The sequence below is a fragment of the Drosophila albomicans genome, chromosome 3 (assembly GCF_009650485.2).
Source record: "Drosophila albomicans strain 15112-1751.03 chromosome 3, ASM965048v2, whole genome shotgun sequence".
Lineage (NCBI taxonomy): Eukaryota > Metazoa > Arthropoda > Insecta > Diptera > Drosophilidae > Drosophila > Drosophila albomicans.
The window spans coordinates 18006758-18025996 of NC_047629.2; the positions used below are offsets into that span (position 1 = coordinate 18006758).

Genomic DNA, 19239 nt, shown 5'->3' on the forward strand with positions numbered 1-19239 from the left:
CTCTTATAGTCTCTAAGATCTAGGTGTTAATACTGGCAGACGGACAGACGACCATGGTTAGATCGTGTCGGCTGATCAAGAATATATTATATATACTTTGTTTGATTTATAGGTTTCGATCAGTCGTCACGGTTCATACGTCACCTGTTGCAGAAATATCAACCGCGAGCAAAACAATGAATTACATTTATTTTTATTTTGTTTATATTTATTTTAATGTATACAAGTTAAACACAAAGCAAAAAATATTTTGATGTTTGATGTCTTGTTTAATGTCTCGTTTCCACAGCACCAAAACTCTGTTTATCTCGTTATTAAAAATATTAATATATGAGAATATCGAACACAGACGTAGAAATATCGAACACCAATTTTCGGTATATTTTTTCAGTCACGCGATATTGTATCGAAGTGAAACCAAAACAGAGCAAAACCATTAATTAAAAAAAATACTATTAATTCAATTCATTTTATTTTATAGTCTTTATGTATTTTGTATATATTTCACTATTATCCTCTCATTGTAATGCACTACTGTACTATTTTTGCAAGGTACAATTTTTGTTACTCCCAAAAATGTCCAGAATCCATTAATTTTTTCTTCGCATTGATTTTTTGTCGGTATAAAGAAAGAACCCTGTGGCCTGATAGAATTCACCCCATCTGAGGATAAACATTTAATAATTCAGTAGATTAATCGAATGCTAATAACAATAATAAGTTAATAATTACTGTAGCAAATCACAGCCAAAAGGCAGGTGAAGATCAGGAACACAACTGTGGTTGTTTTCATTCGTCGTTCGTTTCAAAAAATACTTTGATTATGAAGTCCTCTTGAGACCTTATATACTCGCGTTTCAAGTAGTTTTAATGCGGTTTCGATCAAGCGTCACGAGTCATATGTCACCCGATTTAGCAGAAATAAATGTATTTATAATATGTTTGCCATATTTAAGTTTATTAAAAATAAATCACAAGGCTTTAAAATTATTTTTATATTTATATTCGTATGGATATGTGTAATAATATTGAACGTAAGATTCAAACTCCAACATCAAGGCTTTTTATGGTTTTATGATTTCATAAGAAATTTACGCATGTAACAGCCAGAAGAAAGTATCGTTAACTATATATTGTATGCATACATATTCTTTATCAGAAGGAACATCCATTTATCAGGAACAAAAATGTGAAATGTATGTATATTCATTTTTTCGCCAATTTTAGGGACTCGACTAAAGCGTTTTTATTCGTTCATTTCTAAGTACAAATAATTTAAATGAGATTATAAACATTATACAAATTATTATTGAAATTACAATCATTTTTTAAATTAAAATTGCTTTTAATTACTGTTTAAGCTCTCTAAGCTTTTTACAACAACGATTTCTTAAATAATAGTTTATACGAATTGCAGTGTTTGCTAAAAATGAAAATCAAGTACAAACATTTTCTGCCAAAATCTGCTTAGCATTTTAATAAAACTTACGCTGGACTTTTCTCTTTCATTCCTTGTGATGGTTATTTTTACTTTGCACCAAATCTGAATAGTGCTTCAGTGGGATTAAAGTCCGTATTTAAGCGGCTTTCCATGGACTTTGCACAAAAACTGCGCAAGGCAAAAGAATTTCAAGGGGATGCCTAAAAGTATGCTACAATAAATTGATACACAAAAAACGCTAAAAGTAAAATGCCGAAGAAGAAGAAAAAAAGACACACCATTAAAGCAAATGCACCAAGGCAAAGCATAGAACTAGCTGAGGGTGTGGGCGGTGGTACGGGGCGTGGCATAGGGCGAGACGACAGCGTCGACATCCAAAGTAAAAGTTGAAATTAAACCAATTAGTTTGCTGTTGCTGTCGCTTCTGCTGCTGCTGCTGCTTCTGCTTCTACTTCTACTTCTGCTTCTGCTGCTGTTGTCGTTGCCGTTGACGTTGGCGCATAAAGATGGCAGGCAAGGGGATAACTTCGGTGTGTTGTGACAGTGTGAGGACATAGGGTTGGCGCTAGATTTGAGGGTTGAAGCTGAAAGCGCTGGCAGGCAGAAGGCAGCAGGGAGGCAGCAGGTATTTAGACAGGTTCCTTGCCATTTTAAGAGAGTGTTTTACACGACGCGTCGTCCTGCCAGCTTCGAACTCTTGACTCCCAAGAACTCCGCTGCCTGACGGCGTCATAAATTAATTATGATTTAACAACTTTCGCATGCACGACACGGCAGCAAAACTTTTGCGCTTTTCATTTCGTCCTGTCCTGCCCTGTCCTGTCCTGCTGCGAAGCCATTTTTTTATTTTGATTTTTTTGCGTTCGTTCGCTCTCTCGCCCTTTTTTTTTTTGCTTCCCTTTCTATCTGCTTGCAGTCGAGCAAGAAAATTTTTAATTTTAATGAGCGCAAAAAGTTTTAAAGTTTTTCAAACATAATTATACCCTGGACAGCCTGCACTGAATTGGGTAGATTGATGTGGAAAAATCAAAAATGTTACCATATAAACCTTAAATTATATAAAAATATTTTTTTAAATATAAAAATATGTATATAATATATAATATAAAATTTCTATGGATCTGATAACCAGATAAATATATGACTAATTGCATTTAAATAATAATTTTTAAAATATTGTGAACAAAATAACAAATTAAGCTTTCCAATTAAACTAAAAAAAACTAGTTGTTGGATAACAAATTATTAGAAGAATCTACATATGAAATGAATTTCATGTAATGCATTTGATGATTGTAAAATAATACAAACTAATAATGTACAATTTTAATTTCATAAAAAAAAATTGTAAAATGTTGAAATTAAGGAAAAATTAGAGAATGTTTTTAAATCAATGATAAATTTCAGGATTAATAAGTAAAAGTTCCTTATAAAGTCTGTTTAAAAAAACAAACATTAATAAAAATCCATTTTAAAATTGTGGAAGCTCAACAAGAAATAATGATAAAATAGTATAAAGTACTATTTGATAATACTATAATGATAAAATGGTATAAAATACTAATTAATTTCGCCTTAAAAAGCTTTAAAAACATTTAAAATAAATTTTAAATTTAAATAATCTTGTAATTTTAACTCTACATCAAAATATGATTTAATGTTGTAAAATGTAATTATTACCTTTAGAATACTTATAACAAAATGATACCCTCTACTGTCAAAACTTATATTAAAAACTTGTGCAACTTTTCGCTTCCCAATTACTTTTTACAGAGTATTTCATAGTCGAGCAGCGTGTGCAGACCAAAGCAGTGATTAGTTCAGGAGCTGTGGGGTTTGTTGCTACGAGCCAGACAAGCAAATACTTTCGTGCATGAGCTTTATTGAAATGCAAAAAAATAAAAATGAAAATAAAAATAAAAAAGCAAAGCTAATTGGCTTCATTAGTTGACTTTACTGTTTGCCCGCACCGCTTTTAATGTCGGCAAACGCCTTCTGCCAGAGCTTGTCGAACTGTTTGGGCAGCTTGGCACGCACACGCTCCGCCACAAGGCTAGCGCCCTTCAAATTGGCCTCTTCGTAGTAGGGCAACGCTGAGATTCGGGACAGCCAGGCGCTCAATTCGGGATACTTTACGGCATCCACGGGTGCAAAGCTGAGATGCAAAGTGCTCAGTGTGGCCACAATGCTAAAGTCAGCAATGGTCAACTGATCACCAGCAATGTACGCGTGTCCAGCTAAGAAACGCTCAAGCAAAGCGTAAATCTCTTGCAGCTTCTCCAGCGGCAGCTCGGTGACATTCTCGCGGAAAAGCAGATGCTTCAACTGTTTCCACTGGACGTAGAGCACACCCGACTCAAAGTGCAGCCGCTGATCGACAATGGCACGCTGCAGTGCCTCCCGTGGATACAATGCATCATCGTCCTTGCCATACTTGTGCACCAGATAACCGGCAATGGCATGCGAGTCCCAAATGCAGGCATCGCCATCCTCCAGCAATGGCACCGTATGCTGTGGATTCTTTCTCACGTAATCCTCTTTCAGCTGCTCGCCAGCCGTCACATCAATGTGCCGGAACTCAAAGTCCAACTCCAAGGCGCGCAGAGTCAGCAGCACAGAACGCACTGGTCCACTTGATTCGGTTCCATAAAGTACAAGTACCATTCTCGAAGGATCTTCACTTAACACACTTGAAAGCGGATTTACAACTGAATGTGCGGTCGAAAATTTAGTGCAGTCAACGCTGATTTAAAGCATTCAGATTAGATAAGATTAGATACTCGGACTACTGTGGAAGAAAAGAAAAAAACAAACGAAGACGTCATAATGCTGCAAGTTTAAGTTTTTGCTTGATTGTTTATTAATACTACAGCTAGAGATAACATAACTAAGTCTGCCAACGATTCGTATCTTTAGGTGCGTCAATATTTGCTCAGAGCTTCCAAGGCATATGTCATGAGTATATACTATATATACTATATGTTTACCGTTAGTCGAGCTACCTTTAACAGTGCTGAGTACAGCAACCAATAAAGAAATTGTACTTTGCGTGTGCCAAATGCATAAATAATTTACGTCCGTAAATTAAAGATTCGAGTAGGAAGTACCCTGTATTTAAGTGTGATAAGGGGTAGCTTGATGTTCTAAAAATTTACTTTATTAAATTTATACACACATTTACTTTCATAGTTATTAGTTATTTATTATACGCACAATTTTAAATTTTATTCCCAGCTAAAGTCTCACACACCCGCTTTAAAACTCGAGCCGAATATGCTAATTTTGTTGACAATACTGCGCCTCGCCTTTGACCATCGATTTGTTCTCGGACCAGACCCTAATGACGGTCACCTAAATGCCTCATTTTTGTTTCGGACTTACGTGTCCCTTCTACGCAGCAGGCTTAGTTTCCCATGCTCATGCCACGCCCTCCTGGCCATTGGCTATATAAGGTCCCAGTTGGCAGGCCTCGCCTTCAGTAACAGTTCGCAATTACCAGCAGAAATATGGGCAAGATTACGCTTTATGGCCTGGAGGCTAGTCCACCAACTCGATCCTGTTTGCTAGTTCTTAAGGCACTGGACTTGCCCTACGATTTTGTGCAAGTCAATCTACTAGCCGGCGAGCATTTGCAGCCCGAGTTTCTGCAAAAGAATCCACAGCATACGGTGCCCGTAGTGGAGGATGACGATGCCTGCATCTGGGATTCACATGCCATTCTCGCTTATCTAGTGGGTAAATATGCAACAACCGATGCACTATATCCCAAGGATTATGCCCAAAGAGCGTTAGTGGATCAACGTCTTCACTACGATTCGGGCACAATGTTCACCTGCTCCTTGCGAGCATTAACCCGACCAATTCTCTTTTTGGGCGAAACGGTGATTGTACAATCAAAGATCGATGCAGTTGCCGAAGTCTACGATTTGGTGGAGACTTTCCTGGGCGATAACGATTACGTCGCAGGTCCAGAACTAACCATAGCTGACTTTAGCTATATCACCACCATCTGCAGTCTGATGGTCTTTGTGGAGCCGGATGCTAGCAAGTATCCAAAGATTAACGCCTGGCTGGAGCGCATGAAGGAATTGCCCTACTATGAGGAAGCGAATGGAGTTGGAGCGGCTCAATTTGAGGCTATGCTTAAATCGAAGAACTTTACAATTGAAGCTTAAGAGCTGGAAATGTTCTAGAAGTGGACATTACATATTCAGTTGTTGTCTCTTGATTTGATAATTTATGGTGAAATACAAAGCGAAGAGCTCAAAATAGTGCTGTGTAATGTTTGCACAGCAGATACAAGCTCTCTTTGAACAAACATTTAGCAAGCCCCCAAGCAAAGAGAGCACTAAAAAGCTCTCTCACAGTGGTCAACTAGACCGCTCTCTCACACTAAGCGTCAAGCACTTGTAGAGCAAAACAAGCAAACGGTAAACAAACACAGTCACACCAATTATAAATATTCTCTACTTTTTACTTTTGCATATTTAATAATATAATTGCTTATGAATTGAAATTGAATGTGTTTTAATAAATTCCCTAGCGAGCGCCACTCTGAACTTGTTAAAAACTCATTATAGTTATTCTTTCCCACACTTGGTAGAGTGTACAGCTGATTCACAATTAAGCTCTCTCTTCAAAAAGTTGCCTGTTCTCTCTTTCTTTTCCTCGCAACCGAATTCCATATAATGTTTTTTGTTGCCGGCTTATGCATTCAGTATTCGTTTATCGTTCACATAACAAACTAGCAACATGGGCAAACTTATTTTCAGCGGTTTCGATGCCAGTCCTCCATGTCGCGCCGTCAAATTGACCTTGGCCGCCCTTCAGCTACCTTACGAGTATGTCATCGTGAACCCTTTGACAAAAGATCAACACTCACCGGAATACCTGAAGAAGAATCCACAACACACTATTCCAATGCTAGAGGATGATGGAAAATACATTGCCGACTCGCACGCCATTTCAGCTTATTTGGCAAAGAAATACGGCAAAGACAGCTCGCTGTATCCCTCGGATGTCTTTCAAAGTGCTATCGTGGATCAACGTCTCCACTACGACTCCAGCACGCTCTTCACCAGCACTTTAATGTCCATCACCAAGCCACTTATCTTCCAGGGAAAAACTGAGATTGAAAAGTCCAAAATTTCTGCCATAGCAGAGGCCTACGATTTAATCGAGACTTTCCTGGGTGACAACGATTATGTAGCCGGCCCAGAGCTAACAATAGCTGATTTTAGCTTCATCACCACCATTTGTGTACTCATGATTTTCTTCGAGCCGGATTCCAGCAAGTATCCAAAACTCAACGCCTGGTTGAAGCGCATCAAAGAGTTGCCCTACTACGAAGAGGCAAGTGGCGTTGGAGCCACTCAGTTAGAATCTCTGATTAAATCGAAAAATTTTACTATTGAGTCTTAAATAAATATTGTTGAACAATCTCTTATTTTAATCACTGGCATTTATTTTTGGCTTCTCTTTAATATGCTCATTTATGACAAAACACGCAAACAATTTTTTCATAAAGCATACAAAATAACGCTGTGTCATGACGATACAGCAGAAACAAGTTCTCTTTAGTCATAACAACGACAAACATTTTACTGTGCTAAAAAAAAACCGGCAGAGATCAGAGCAAAAGCTTTGCGCAAAGAGAGAGCAACACAGAGAGCAGATAATAAATAGTTTCACGCGACTAGGTGTAGAGAAATAACCAACTGGAAATGCACAACTGACTATGAATTAAGCTTTCCAAGTTTCTGACCTATCTCCGTTACTTGACTCCCTTCTCAATTAATAACAAACAAAAATGGTCTGGTCAATGGGGTTGACTACGAAATACTCTGTAAAAAAATTTAAAACACTTATTACTTATTTATTTTTATCCATACATGTCGATTTATAAAATAAGATTAAAAAGATAATTATATTTTCGTCATGATTTTTTTAAAATATACGAAAATAAAGAGTATTTAACATAATTAGCTACAAAAATAGAGCTAGTAAATGTTGGAAAAACATACAAATATAGTTTTAAACTCTCTCTTACACATGATTTTGGTAATTTCAGGATTGAAAATATGTATAATATATATTTATAAAGAATGATGATATAAATTAGATAATATAACATTGGGTGAACAGGATTTATATGTATTCTGAAACTGCAAGCAAACTGATAAGAAAAGTTTCTACTCATTGTAGAGATCAGACCCGTTCTCATAAATGAGTAGCTAGTATCACATAATCAAGTACACTCGACTACAGTTAACCCTATCATTTTCATTTATTTTCCACACACTTGTTATCAGCAATTATTTCACCATTCACAAACTGCAGTAATTAAGCCACAATCTTCTGGCAGATTCCAAGCACGTGTGGATCCGCCGAGCTTATACAAAACAGGCAGATATAAAAGACCCGCAACCGCGGTCAGTTAACAACCTTCAATATAGAGCTAACAACATGGGTAAAATAATTCTTTACGGCTTCGATATCAGTCCTCCAAGTCGGGCTGTCAAACTAACTTTGGCCGCCCTTCAGCTGCCCTACGAATATGTGATTGTGAATACCTTCAAGAAAGAACAAAACTCGCCGGAATACCTGAAGAAGAATCCACAACATACTGTTCCAACGCTGGAAGATGATGGAAGATACATTTCCGACTCGCACGCCATTTTAGCCTATTTAGCAAAGAAATATGGCAAAGACAGCTCGCTTTATCCCTCGGATGTCTTTCAAAGTGCCATCGTGGATCAACGTCTCCACTACGATTCCAGCACGCTCTTCACTAGCATTTGGTTTGGCATCACCAAACCTCTCGTCCTCGCTGGAAAAACCCAGATTGAGAAGGCTAAAATTGCTGAGCTTGTTGAGGCCTACGATTTGTTGGAGACTTTTCTGGCCAGCAACAATTATATAACCGGACCTGATCTAACCATAGCTGACTTTAGCATTATCACCACCATCTCGGCTTTGATGATATTGCTTGTGCCGGATTCTAGCAAGTATCCGAAACTCAACGCCTGGTTAAAGCGCATTCAAGAGTTGCCTTACTACCAAGAAGCCACTGGGTCTGGGGCAGATGAGTTGGAAACGGTGCTTAAATCGACAAACTTTACTATTGAATCTTAAATAAATATAATTGAATAATCTAGAATTATAATCACACATCTATTTGTATTTTCTTATGGTGAAATAGGCAAACAATTAGTGCAGTGTCATGACAACACAAACAATTCTAGTCAACGACAAACATTTTATTCGATATTTGTATAGATTAAAATGTTTGGGAAAAAATACGAATAGACGCGCAGACACTCATACGAACTTTACTTTATGTATTTTCATATTTAGTTTTTTAGATTAGGAAATGAAATTAGAGGAAATAAAATGTACTTTGAAACATAATATAATATACTAGTTTTTAGAGAAAAAATAATGTATTTGTATATTACAAGAAGCGAGCTGAAATGTTTGCCCTGATTACTGTACACATTTTATAATGATAAAGTAAAGCTTTTTACTGCTGCCTGTGCTTCAAGCTTACGCATTAAACTATAATACCCCCTGCGGCACATTTTCTATGAGTATATATACTGCTAACACTTTGTGCTTTGATTAGATCAACTGTCAATGTCTCTCTTAAATATCTACATGCTCTTTAATGCCAACAAACACTATATAAGGCATATAATATCGCTGTTGCCGCTGCGATGCATCATTTAACGTTCGCCTAGCAAACCAGCAGCAACATGGGAAAACTTATTTTATACGGTTTCGATCCCAGCATTCCCGTGCGTCCAGTCAAACTAACGCTGGCTGCTCTCCAGCTGCCCTACGAATTTGTGGAGGTGAATGTCTTCAGTCAGCAGCAAATGTCAGAGGAGTATCTCAAGAAGAATCCCCAGCACACAATTCCCATGCTCGAGGATGATGGAGCATGTATCTGGGACTCTCATGCTATCATGTGTTATTTGGTTAGCAAGTACGGTAAGGACGACTCGCTGTATCCCAAGGATCTGCTGAAACGTGCCATTGTCAATCAACGTTTGTACTTTGAATCTGGCGTCGTCTTTGCCGATGCCATACGAAGAACAAATATGATGGCATTTTGTGGAACTCCTGTGAGCAAAGATCGCATTGACGCCATTGTCGAGGTCTACAATCTAATGGAAGCTTTCCTCAAGGATCACGATTACATTGCTGGAGATACTTTAACGATTGCTGACTTTAGTCTTATCTCTCCAATTAGTTCCCTTGTGGGCTATGTTAAAATTGACGCAGCCAAGTTTGCAAAGCTTACAGCTTGGGTTAAGCGTATGGAAAAACTGCCATACTACTCCGAAAACGCGGTTGGAGCTGAAATATTCTTAACTGCTTTAAAAAATACAAACTTTACAATTGAAGAATAAATTCTTTATCGACTTAAATTACGGAATTATATTACTTATACTAAATAAAATGAAAATACTTCTCTTATACTATATTTTCGATTAGATAATAAGAGGAGTGTATTATTTAAAGAATGCATAGAAAAATAGAAAATAATAAGTGAAATTTCCTTGAAGACAATCTTATCAGAAAAGTATTGAAAATTATTATCTACTTATTTGGTACAAACACAAAAACAAACAAAAAGTATTTTTACAGTTCATATCTCTCTTTTATCGTATATTGTATTGATAGACCTCTTAAACACAACACAGCTGATGAATGATGGATTGCATTACGTATGTTATTATTAAATTTCGCTAGCAAACATGAAATTTCTGCGTCCAATCTCTTATCACCAAATTTGTTTCATTCTCTTAAATCAATGGATTCTCTTTCAAAGAAGTCGCTATAAAAGACCCCCTGCATAGAACTGGATTAGTCAGTCGCTGTTCACATAACAAAATATCAACATGGGCAAAATTACTCTTTACGGTATCGAACCAAGTCCTCCAGTTCGTGCTGTCAAGTTGACACTCGCTGCTCTGGAACTTCCTTATGAGTTCGTTGTTATTGATCTAACCGTGAAGGAACAACTTTCGGAAGCATTTGTGAAGAAGAATCCCCAACATACGGTTCCAATGTTGGAGGATGACGATGCGTGTATCTGGGATTCACATGCCATCATCACCTATTTGTCTAGCAAGTACGGCAAGGACGACTCGCTGTATCCCAGGGATCTGCTGAAGCGTGCGGTGGTTGATCAACGTCTGCACTTTGAGTCCGGAGTCGTTTTCGCTAATGCTCTGCGGGCCATCACCAAGAATCTGTTCTTTTTTGGCATGAAGGTAATACCCAAGGAACGAATTCAGGCCATTGTTGAGGTCTACGACTTTGTCGAGACTTTCCTCAAAGATCACGATTATATTGCTGGAGATCACCTGACGGTCGCTGACTTCAGTCTTATCTCGTCTGTCGGCTCTCTGCCGGCATTTGTGGAAATTGATCCCATCAAGTATGTGAATATAATAACATGGATCAAGCGTCTGGAGCAGCTGCCTTATTATTCCGTGAATGATGTTGGCAACAAGCAATTTATTGCGGCTGTTAAAGGGACAAATTTCAGTATTGAACAGTGATAAATTTTAAAAGCATTTAAAACTTCGGTGTAGCACTCAAAAACACAAAATTTACCATCGAAGATCAAGAAAATATTAAAATTAATGAAGAAATATAATGAAACATCTATTTAATTTATTATGTATATCATTATTGGGACTCCAAATGTATAATAATTCGATGAATCAAAATAAATTTTAGCATCAGTCAGATCTTAAAATCCATAAATTTTTTAAAAATCCATTTAACAATACTCGTATAATAATTATCTCATTTGAAAGATAGGTGTATTTTAATGAGCGCATTAATCTAATGAGCTTTCATTGACAGTATTACTATATACAGTCCATTTTAAATTCTCTTTCAAGCAATTTTTTTATCAGAGAGCTTCAATCGTCAGAATCGATCGTTTGCATTTTTACAACTTATTCCACTCGAAACATTTCTGAATGATACGCGCAAAATATCTTATCTCATTAAAAAGTTGTTGCTCTTAAGAAATTCGATTTTCTTCGGTAGTTATTGCTATAAAATACCTATCGCCAACTGCTTGATCATTCAGTAACTGATCACACTCTAAAATATCAACATGGGCAAAATTACTCTATACGGTGCCGAACCCAGTCCTCCAGTTCGTGCAGTCAAGTTGACACTGGCAGCTCTGGATCTCTCCTATGAGTTCGTTACTATTGATTTGATCGTCAAGGAACAGCTTTCGGAGTCATTCGTGAAGAAGAATCCCCAGCATACGGTGCCCATGCTGGAGGATGACGATGCGATTATCTGGGATTCTCATGCCATTATCACCTATTTGGTTAGCAAATATGGCAAGGACGATTCACTGTATCCCAAGGATCTGCTAAAGCGCGCTGTTGTTGATCAGCGTCTGCACTTTGAATCTGGCGTCGTGTTTGCTAATGTTTTGCGTGCTATCACTAGAAATCTGTTCTTCTTTGGCGTAAAGGTGATCCCCAAGGATCAAATTCAAGCTCTGATCGAAGTCTACGACTTTGTCGAGACTTTCCTTAAGGGACACGATTATGTTGCTGGGGATCAGTTGACGGTCGCTGACTTCAGTCTTATCTCGACTGTCGCCTCTCTGCCCGCATATGTGGAAATTGATCCCGTCAAGTATGTGAATATAACTGCATGGATCAAGCGTCTGGAGAAGCTGCCTTATTACTCTGTGAATGATGTTGGCAACAAGCAATTTATTGCGGCTGTTAAAGGAACAAATTTTAGCATTGAACAGTGATCAATATAAAAATTTTGAATAGTATGTAAGGAATACAAACTTGACCATTAAAGATGAAAATAAATATGAAACTTAATTGTATCTTTAACAAAAAAAAAATTAGTAAATATGTTAACACATCCTATCAACTTATGTTATATATTACTTTGGACTATATCTACAAATACGTAGATTATTTAAAAAATAAATTTTAAAAAATAATAATCGTAGTTGAAAGATAAGTGAATAACACATGCATTAATCTTTTAAATTTTAATTAAGAGTGTTAGTATTAATACATTTCAAATTCTCTTTCGAGCGTATGAAAATATTTGTTGTCACATCGCTTTATTTATCAAAGCTCATTAAGAGAAGAAACATGAACTTCGATCGTTTCATTTTCTTACATTTCTTTACAGATAGAGTGAATTTACTTATCTCTTGAAAATTATGTTGCTCTTAAAAGTTACCATTCTCTTCGAAAGTTAACGCTATAAAAGACCTACGATCGAGTGCTTGAACAGTCAGTAGCTGGTCACTTTCTAAAATATCAACATGGGTAAAATTACACTCTACGGTATCGATCCCAGTCCTCCATTCCGTGCTGTCAAATTGACTTTGGCCGCTTTGGAATTGCCTTATGAGTTCGTTCCGGTTAATGTGCTGGCAAAGGAACAGCTCTCCGAGGCATTCGTGAAGAAGAATCCCCAGCATACGGTGCCTATGCTAGAAGATGACGATGCAGTTATCTGGGACTCTCATGCTATCATCACCTATTTGGTCAGTAAGTACGGCAAGGATGATTCACTGTATCCCAAGGATCTTCTGAAGCGTGCCATCGTCGATCAACGTCTGCACTTTGAGTCTGGTGTCGTGTTCGCCAATGCTCTGCGTGCCATCACCAAGAGTGTGCTCTTCCTTGGCCAGAAGGTGATTCCCAAGGATAAGATTCAGACCGTTGTCGAGGTATACGACTTTGTGGAGTCTTTCCTCAAGGGTCACGACTACATTGCTGGCGATAAATTGACGGTCGCTGACTTCAGTCTTATCTCCTCTGTGAGCTCTCTGACTGCCTATCTGGAAATTGATGCCGCCAAGTATCCGAACACAACTGCATGGATCAAGCGTCTGGAACAGCTGCCTTATTACTCTGCTAATGACGTTGGCAACAAGCAATTCATTGGAGCGATTAAGGCCACAAACTTTACTATTGAACAGTAATTAATTAAAAAATGTTGAGTAGCATTTAAAAATACAAAGTTCACCGTAAAAATGAAAATAAATATAAAATTAATTTATATTTTTAAAATCTGAAGAATATTTAAAAATAAATTCATCCAAATAATAATACTGATAATGGAACGATTAGTGAATAACACATACTATACATTATTATTTTGAGCTTTCATTAAGAGTAAATTTAAAATTCTCTTTGAAGCGTAAGAAAATATTTGTTGAGTTCACAGCACAGTATTTATCAAAGCTCATCTATAGAAAAAACATGAACTTCGTTCGTTTCATTTTCTTACAAATTATTGCATTTGAAACATTTCTTTAAAGATACAGTGAATTTACTTATCTCTTGAAAATTATGTTGCTCTTAAATGTTACGATTCTCTTCGAAATTAACGCTATAAAAGACCTACGAGCAAGTGCTTGAACAGTCAGTAGATGGTCACTTTCTAAAATATTAACATGGGTAAAATTACACTCTACGGTATCGATCGCAGTCCTCCATTCCGCGCTGTCAAATTAACTTTGGCCGCTCTAGAATTGCCCTATGAGATCGTGTCAGTTAATGTGGTGGCAAAGGAACATCTCTCCGAGGCATACGTGAAGAAGAATCCCCAACACACTATTCCCATGCTGGAGGACGACGATGCGACTATCTGGGATTCACATGCCATCATCACCTATTTGGTTAGCAAGTACGGCAAGGACGATTCACTGTATCCCAAGGATCTGTTGAAGCGTGCGGTGGTTGATCAGCGTCTGCACTTTGAGTCTGGTGTCGTATTCGCCAATTCTCTACGTGCCATCACCAAGAGTGTGTTCTTCCTTGGCCAGAAGGTTATTCCCAAGGATAAGATTCAGACTGTTGTCGAGGTCTATGACTTTGTGGAGTCTTTCCTCAAAGGTCACGACTACATTGCTGGCGATAAATTGACGGTCGCTGACTTCAGTCTTATCTCCTCTGTGAGCTCTCTGACTGCCTATCTGGAAATTGATGTTACCAAGTATCCGAACACAACTGCATGGATCAAGCGTCTGGAACAGCTGCCTTATTACTCTGCGAATGATGTTGGCAAGAAGCAATTCATTGAAGCAATTAAAGCCACAAACTTTACTATTGAGCAGTAATCAATAAATTACAAATTAAAGACAAATTTCTCTTAAGAATGTTTTATAATAAAATGGAAGTTATCTGAAAAAGATTAAAAAGCAAAAGTAACTAATCAATTAGAACATTCAGATTGTTTTTCGTCGTCAGATACGCTGTATTGATAGACAAAAAATATTACCGATAGTGAATTCACAATACTAATAAACTTTTAAGGTTCAGCGATATAGTATATAGCGCATAAATATATAGCACTCACCTTTCCTTATCGCACCAGTGTTTTTACATTGCGTTGCCTACGAGCTAAGTATAGTGTCAACAACAGCAATTTCACCAAACACAGCCAAAATTGAACTTTACTCTTCTAGCAACTTCTAAACTTTTCGAACTCTCTTCGCTCTCTTTGCTTAATTGCTCTCTTGCACGCAGCCAGTTATAAAAGCCGCAGAGCCGCTTGCTTCGTCAGTCAGTTAACAGCTTTCAATACAACACTAACAACATGGGTAAATTAACGTTTTACGGCTTCGATCCCAGTCCGCCATGTCGTGCGGTCAAACTTACATTGGCTGCCCTTCAACTGCCCTACGATTATGTCGTGTTGGTTCCCAACTCAAAGGACCAAAAGTTGGAGGAGGTTCTTAAGAAGAAGAATCCACAACACACTGTTCCAATGTTGGAGGATGACGATGCGATTATCTGGGATTCACATGCCATCATCACTTATTTAGTGAGCAAGTACGGCAAGGACGATTCGCTGTATCCGAAGGATCTGCTGAAGCGTGCGGTGGTTGATCAGCGTCTGCACTTCGAAAACGGAGTCGTGTTTATCAGCACTCTGCGGGCCATCACCCGGCTGGTACTTTTCATGGGTCAGAAGGAGGTGCCCAAGGAGCGCATCGATGCTTTCATCGAGGTCTATGACTTTATGGAAGCCTTCCTGAAGGACAATGATTATGTGGCTGGCAATCAACTAACTGTTGCTGACTTTAGTTTAATTTCCACCATCAGCTCATCGCAAGCTTATGTTGAGATTGAGTCCAGCAAGTGGCCAAGGTTGAGTGCGTGGGTTAAGCGCATGGAAGAGCTGCCATATTATTCGGAAAATTCTAATGGGGCTAAACTCTTTATCGCAAAAGTTAAAACGGCAACTTTTACGGTAGCAGCTTGAAAAAATATTATTGTAATTTATTAATAACATTTGTGTAATTTGTAATGACTTAAAAACGTATTCTTATAATTTATTAATAGCATAAAAAAAAAAATACATAAAATTATCATTTTAATCAAGACTGTTTTGAACAAGTTTTTGATGAAATTTTCTCAAAGCTTTCCAGCCGGTTTATTTTTTTTGTATACATTCCAACCGATAAAAACAAAAGCGCAATAATGTATGCCGCTGCTGTCTCTTAATTTCCTACACCTTTGGCAATGACTCAGCGCGATTATTCTCTTAGCTTTAAGCATCTCTCACAACAGAGCGAATAAATCGCAGCGGCAGCGGCGCGTACATATAATTACATTGCGTCTTATGAACTTTTGCACTAGAGGTCTGCATGAATACAGTCAAAACAGCATTTGGTACTCTCACTCAAAGTTCTAACTGACTGAGTGAGACATTGTGTAAAACGGATTTGGCAAATGTGGTGAAGGCATGAGTAGAAAACTTACCGTATCCGAACGGCGAAGCAATGCAAGAATGAGTTTCGCGACCGAGTACTCGGTTAGTTGTGCGCCGCATTGGCGATGTCAAATTTTTTGCGTGTTTGTTTTCATACCCGCTACCCATAGGGTAGAAGGGTATTATAATTTTTGCCGACAGGAAATGTATGTAACGGATAGAAGGAGGCATCTCCGACCCTATAAAGTATATATATTTTTGATCAGCGTCAACAGCCGAGACGATCTGTCCGTCTGTCCGTTTCGTTGTCTTTCCGTTCGTCCGTATGAACACCTAGATCTCAGAGACTATAGTAGATAGAGCTATAATTCTCAGATCAAGTTTGTTTCAAATTTTTGCCACGCCCACTTCCGTCCCCGCAAATAAAAAAAAATCGAATAACAAGCGTAAATTTAGAGCTATTTTGGTATGTACAATAATATTTATAGTAATTGTGATTCCTTAAAATTTGGTTGCGATCAGATAAAAATTACTTACTAGGGGTCTTAGTTGCTTTGGCCGACAATCTGGCATATTATGCCGTCTATTGTATATTTTGAATGTGGTACTATATCGTGTCATGTATGTCATACATGTCATGTAAGTCATACACGTCACGTATGTCATACATGTCATGTATGCATACACGTCAGATATGTCATACACTTCATGTATGTCATACACGTCACGTATGTCATACACATCATGTATGTCATACATATGTAGCCGAGACGATCTAGCCATGTCCGTCTGTCAGTATGTGTGTCTGTCCGTCTGTCTGTCTGTCCGTGTGAAGCACTGGATCTCAGAGACTATAAGAGATAGAGCTATAATTGTTTCAAATTTTTGCCCCGCCCACTTCCGCCCCCGAAAATCAAAAAAATCGAATAACAAGCGTAATTTTAAAGCTAGAGTTACGAATTTTGGTATACACAATAACTACTGTAGTAGTTATGATTCCTGATGATTTGGTTGCGATCAGATAAAAATTGCGGAAGTTATTAAAGAAACACTTTTGTATGGGCAAAATAGGGGTCTTAGTTGCTTTGGCTGACAATCTGGCACATTGTGCCCGTCTATGGTATATTTTGAATGGTTTACTATATCGATATACTAAACATACCATTTGGTATATTTTTTGTATTTTTTTAGTATTTTCGGTATATTTTGAAAATGATACCGCAATATTTTGCGTTTATTAAAAGTGGGTAGCGGGTATCTCACAGTCGAGCACACTCGACTGTAACTTTCTTACTTGTTTGAATGTGGTACTATATCGATATAACAAAAATACCATTTGGTATATTTTTAATATTAGTACATATGTATTATTGTTATATTTTCGCGAATTTCGTTTATTTCATTTATATTACCTCAATTGAAGAGAGAATTTCGGGAATTATATGACATGTATTACATGTATGACATACATGACGTATCATACATACATGTATGTCATAAATGTCATGTATGTCATACACGTCACGTATGTCATACACGTTACGTATGTCATACACGTCATGTATGTCATACATGTTGGTAATTGTTAATTGTAAATATCCAACCAATCCACACAAGCCTTTTTTTGAGCAATTGTCAAATTGTGGGGGATCCATCGAGAACAAACCTTTTTTACGATCAGGTGTTTATGCAATATCGAATGTATTCTGGTAAAAGAAATGTCCAAGGATGCCTCTATCTCACGATATGTCACATGACGATTTGGCATTATCAGTTCACGCACGGCATCAATGTTTTCTGGCGCAATGGCTGTTTCTGGACGACCTTTGTCTTCGAGCGAGCATCGGCCACGATAAAATTCATTAAACCAGTTTTTCATAAGGCTATAGGATGGCGCTTCATCGCCATACAAAGATTTAAGTTCATCGTTACACTTTTGTCGTGTTTTTGATTAATCGTTTATCGATATCAAACATAATACACGTAATATAAATAATATAAAAGTGTATGACATGTATGACATACATGACGTGTATGACATGTATGACGTGTATTACATGTATGACATGTATGACGTGTATTACATGTATGACATGTATGACATACCTGACGTGAATGACATACATGACGTGTATGACACACCTGACATGAATGACATACATGACGTGTATGACATACGTGACGTGTATGACATACATGACGTGTATGACATACGTGACGTGTATGACATACATGACGTGTATGACGTGTATGACATGTATGACATTTAAATTCGCGTCAACGGCTTAGGTAATTAATTTCAATTTGTGTTGTATATTGTGTTTAAATTGCTCATTCGATCCAATTCGGTTTTTATTATTCGATTACATGCGTGCTAGCTGGTGTAAAGTGATTTTTTTCTTTTTATTCCCGCTACCCATAGGGTAGAAGGGTATTATAACTTTGTGCCGGCAGGAAATGTATGTAACAGGTAGAGGAAGGCATCTCCGACCTTATAAAGTATATATATTCTTGATCAGCATCAATAGCTGAGACGATCTAGCCATGTCCGTCTGTCCGTATGAAACACTGGTTCTCGGAGACTATAAGAGATAGAGCTCAATTTTGTTTATATTTACGCACAGATCAAGTTTGTTTCAAATTTTTGGCACGCCCACTTCCGCCCCCGCAAATTGAAAACAAGTAAGAAAACTTCAGTCAGGTGTGTTCGACTGTGAGATACCCGCTACCAATTTTGAATAAAAGAAATATATTTTGCGGTATTATTCTCAAAATATACCAAATATACTGCAAAATACTACAAATATACCAATTGGTATATGTGGTATATCGATATAGTACCGCATTCAAAATATACCATAGACGGATCAATATACCAGATTGTCAGCCAAAGCAACTAAGACCCCTAGTAAGTAGGCGTTTTTGCCCATACAAAAGTATTTCTTTAATAGCTTCGACAATTTTTATCTGACCGCAACCAAATTTTCAGGAACTACTTCATAACTACTATAGTTACTATTATACTATATATACCAAAATTCGCAACTCTAGCT

General features: G+C 37.6%; 10 protein-coding genes across 10 annotated transcripts; 9 read left to right on the plus strand and 1 right to left on the minus strand.

Annotated features, from left to right (window-relative positions):
• Window positions 1–3195: 3195 nt before the first annotated feature.
• Window positions 3196–4158, minus strand: LOC117568926 (glutathione S-transferase 1). The gene has a single exon (XM_034249837.2). The coding sequence runs from the start codon at window positions 4103–4105 to the stop codon at window positions 3395–3397; it is 711 nt and encodes a 236-aa protein (XP_034105728.1). The 5' UTR covers window positions 4106–4158; the 3' UTR covers window positions 3196–3394.
• A 656-nt stretch (window positions 4159–4814) lies between these two features.
• Window positions 4815–5878, plus strand: LOC117567490 (glutathione S-transferase 1-like). Its single transcript, XM_034247520.2, has one exon. The coding sequence runs from the start codon at window positions 4948–4950 to the stop codon at window positions 5614–5616; it is 669 nt and encodes a 222-aa protein (XP_034103411.1). The 5' UTR covers window positions 4815–4947; the 3' UTR covers window positions 5617–5878.
• Window positions 5879–6146: 268 nt separating this feature from the next.
• Window positions 6147–6893, plus strand: LOC117567488 (glutathione S-transferase 1-like). Its single transcript, XM_034247518.2, has one exon. It carries the CDS (start codon window positions 6194–6196, stop codon window positions 6860–6862), a length of 669 nt encoding a protein of 222 aa, XP_034103409.1. The 5' UTR covers window positions 6147–6193; the 3' UTR covers window positions 6863–6893.
• A 973-nt stretch (window positions 6894–7866) lies between these two features.
• Window positions 7867–8613, plus strand: LOC117567491 (glutathione S-transferase 1-like). The gene has a single exon (XM_034247521.2). It carries the CDS (start codon window positions 7907–7909, stop codon window positions 8573–8575), a length of 669 nt encoding a protein of 222 aa, XP_034103412.1. The 5' UTR covers window positions 7867–7906; the 3' UTR covers window positions 8576–8613.
• A 526-nt stretch (window positions 8614–9139) lies between these two features.
• LOC117567497 (glutathione S-transferase 1-like) lies at window positions 9140–9868 on the plus strand. Its single transcript, XM_034247526.2, has one exon. It carries the CDS (start codon window positions 9196–9198, stop codon window positions 9853–9855), a length of 660 nt encoding a protein of 219 aa, XP_034103417.1. The 5' UTR covers window positions 9140–9195; the 3' UTR covers window positions 9856–9868.
• A 479-nt stretch (window positions 9869–10347) lies between these two features.
• Window positions 10348–11094, plus strand: LOC117567496 (glutathione S-transferase 1-like). The gene has a single exon (XM_034247525.2). It carries the CDS (start codon window positions 10348–10350, stop codon window positions 11011–11013), a length of 666 nt encoding a protein of 221 aa, XP_034103416.1. The 3' UTR covers window positions 11014–11094.
• A 431-nt stretch (window positions 11095–11525) lies between these two features.
• On the plus strand, window positions 11526–12396 carry LOC117567495 (glutathione S-transferase 1-like). Its single transcript, XM_034247524.2, has one exon. It carries the CDS (start codon window positions 11583–11585, stop codon window positions 12246–12248), a length of 666 nt encoding a protein of 221 aa, XP_034103415.1. The 5' UTR covers window positions 11526–11582; the 3' UTR covers window positions 12249–12396.
• A 343-nt stretch (window positions 12397–12739) lies between these two features.
• On the plus strand, window positions 12740–13578 carry LOC117567492 (glutathione S-transferase 1-like). Its single transcript, XM_034247522.2, has one exon. It carries the CDS (start codon window positions 12783–12785, stop codon window positions 13446–13448), a length of 666 nt encoding a protein of 221 aa, XP_034103413.1. The 5' UTR covers window positions 12740–12782; the 3' UTR covers window positions 13449–13578.
• A 301-nt stretch (window positions 13579–13879) lies between these two features.
• Window positions 13880–14627, plus strand: LOC117567493 (glutathione S-transferase 1-like). Its single transcript, XM_034247523.2, has one exon. The coding sequence runs from the start codon at window positions 13923–13925 to the stop codon at window positions 14586–14588; it is 666 nt and encodes a 221-aa protein (XP_034103414.1). The 5' UTR covers window positions 13880–13922; the 3' UTR covers window positions 14589–14627.
• A 392-nt stretch (window positions 14628–15019) lies between these two features.
• Window positions 15020–15893, plus strand: LOC117567489 (glutathione S-transferase 1-like). Its single transcript, XM_034247519.2, has one exon. It carries the CDS (start codon window positions 15068–15070, stop codon window positions 15734–15736), a length of 669 nt encoding a protein of 222 aa, XP_034103410.1. The 5' UTR covers window positions 15020–15067; the 3' UTR covers window positions 15737–15893.
• The last annotated feature ends 3346 nt before the right edge of the window (window positions 15894–19239 follow it).

Bases quoted from the DNA above. Each gene is read 5' to 3' on its own strand.
- LOC117567496 (XM_034247525.2), top strand. From the start codon at position 10,348: ATGGGCAAAATTACTCTTTACGGTATCGAACCAAGTCCTCCAGTTCGT.
- LOC117567490 (XM_034247520.2), top strand. From the start codon at position 4,948: ATGGGCAAGATTACGCTTTATGGCCTGGAGGCTAGTCCACCAACTCGA.
- LOC117567489 (XM_034247519.2), top strand. From the start codon at position 15,068: ATGGGTAAATTAACGTTTTACGGCTTCGATCCCAGTCCGCCATGTCGT.
- LOC117567497 (XM_034247526.2), top strand. From the start codon at position 9,196: ATGGGAAAACTTATTTTATACGGTTTCGATCCCAGCATTCCCGTGCGT.
- LOC117568926 (XM_034249837.2), bottom strand. From the start codon at position 4,105: ATGGTACTTGTACTTTATGGAACCGAATCAAGTGGACCAGTGCGTTCT.
- LOC117567492 (XM_034247522.2), top strand. From the start codon at position 12,783: ATGGGTAAAATTACACTCTACGGTATCGATCCCAGTCCTCCATTCCGT.
- LOC117567491 (XM_034247521.2), top strand. From the start codon at position 7,907: ATGGGTAAAATAATTCTTTACGGCTTCGATATCAGTCCTCCAAGTCGG.
- LOC117567488 (XM_034247518.2), top strand. From the start codon at position 6,194: ATGGGCAAACTTATTTTCAGCGGTTTCGATGCCAGTCCTCCATGTCGC.
- LOC117567493 (XM_034247523.2), top strand. From the start codon at position 13,923: ATGGGTAAAATTACACTCTACGGTATCGATCGCAGTCCTCCATTCCGC.
- LOC117567495 (XM_034247524.2), top strand. From the start codon at position 11,583: ATGGGCAAAATTACTCTATACGGTGCCGAACCCAGTCCTCCAGTTCGT.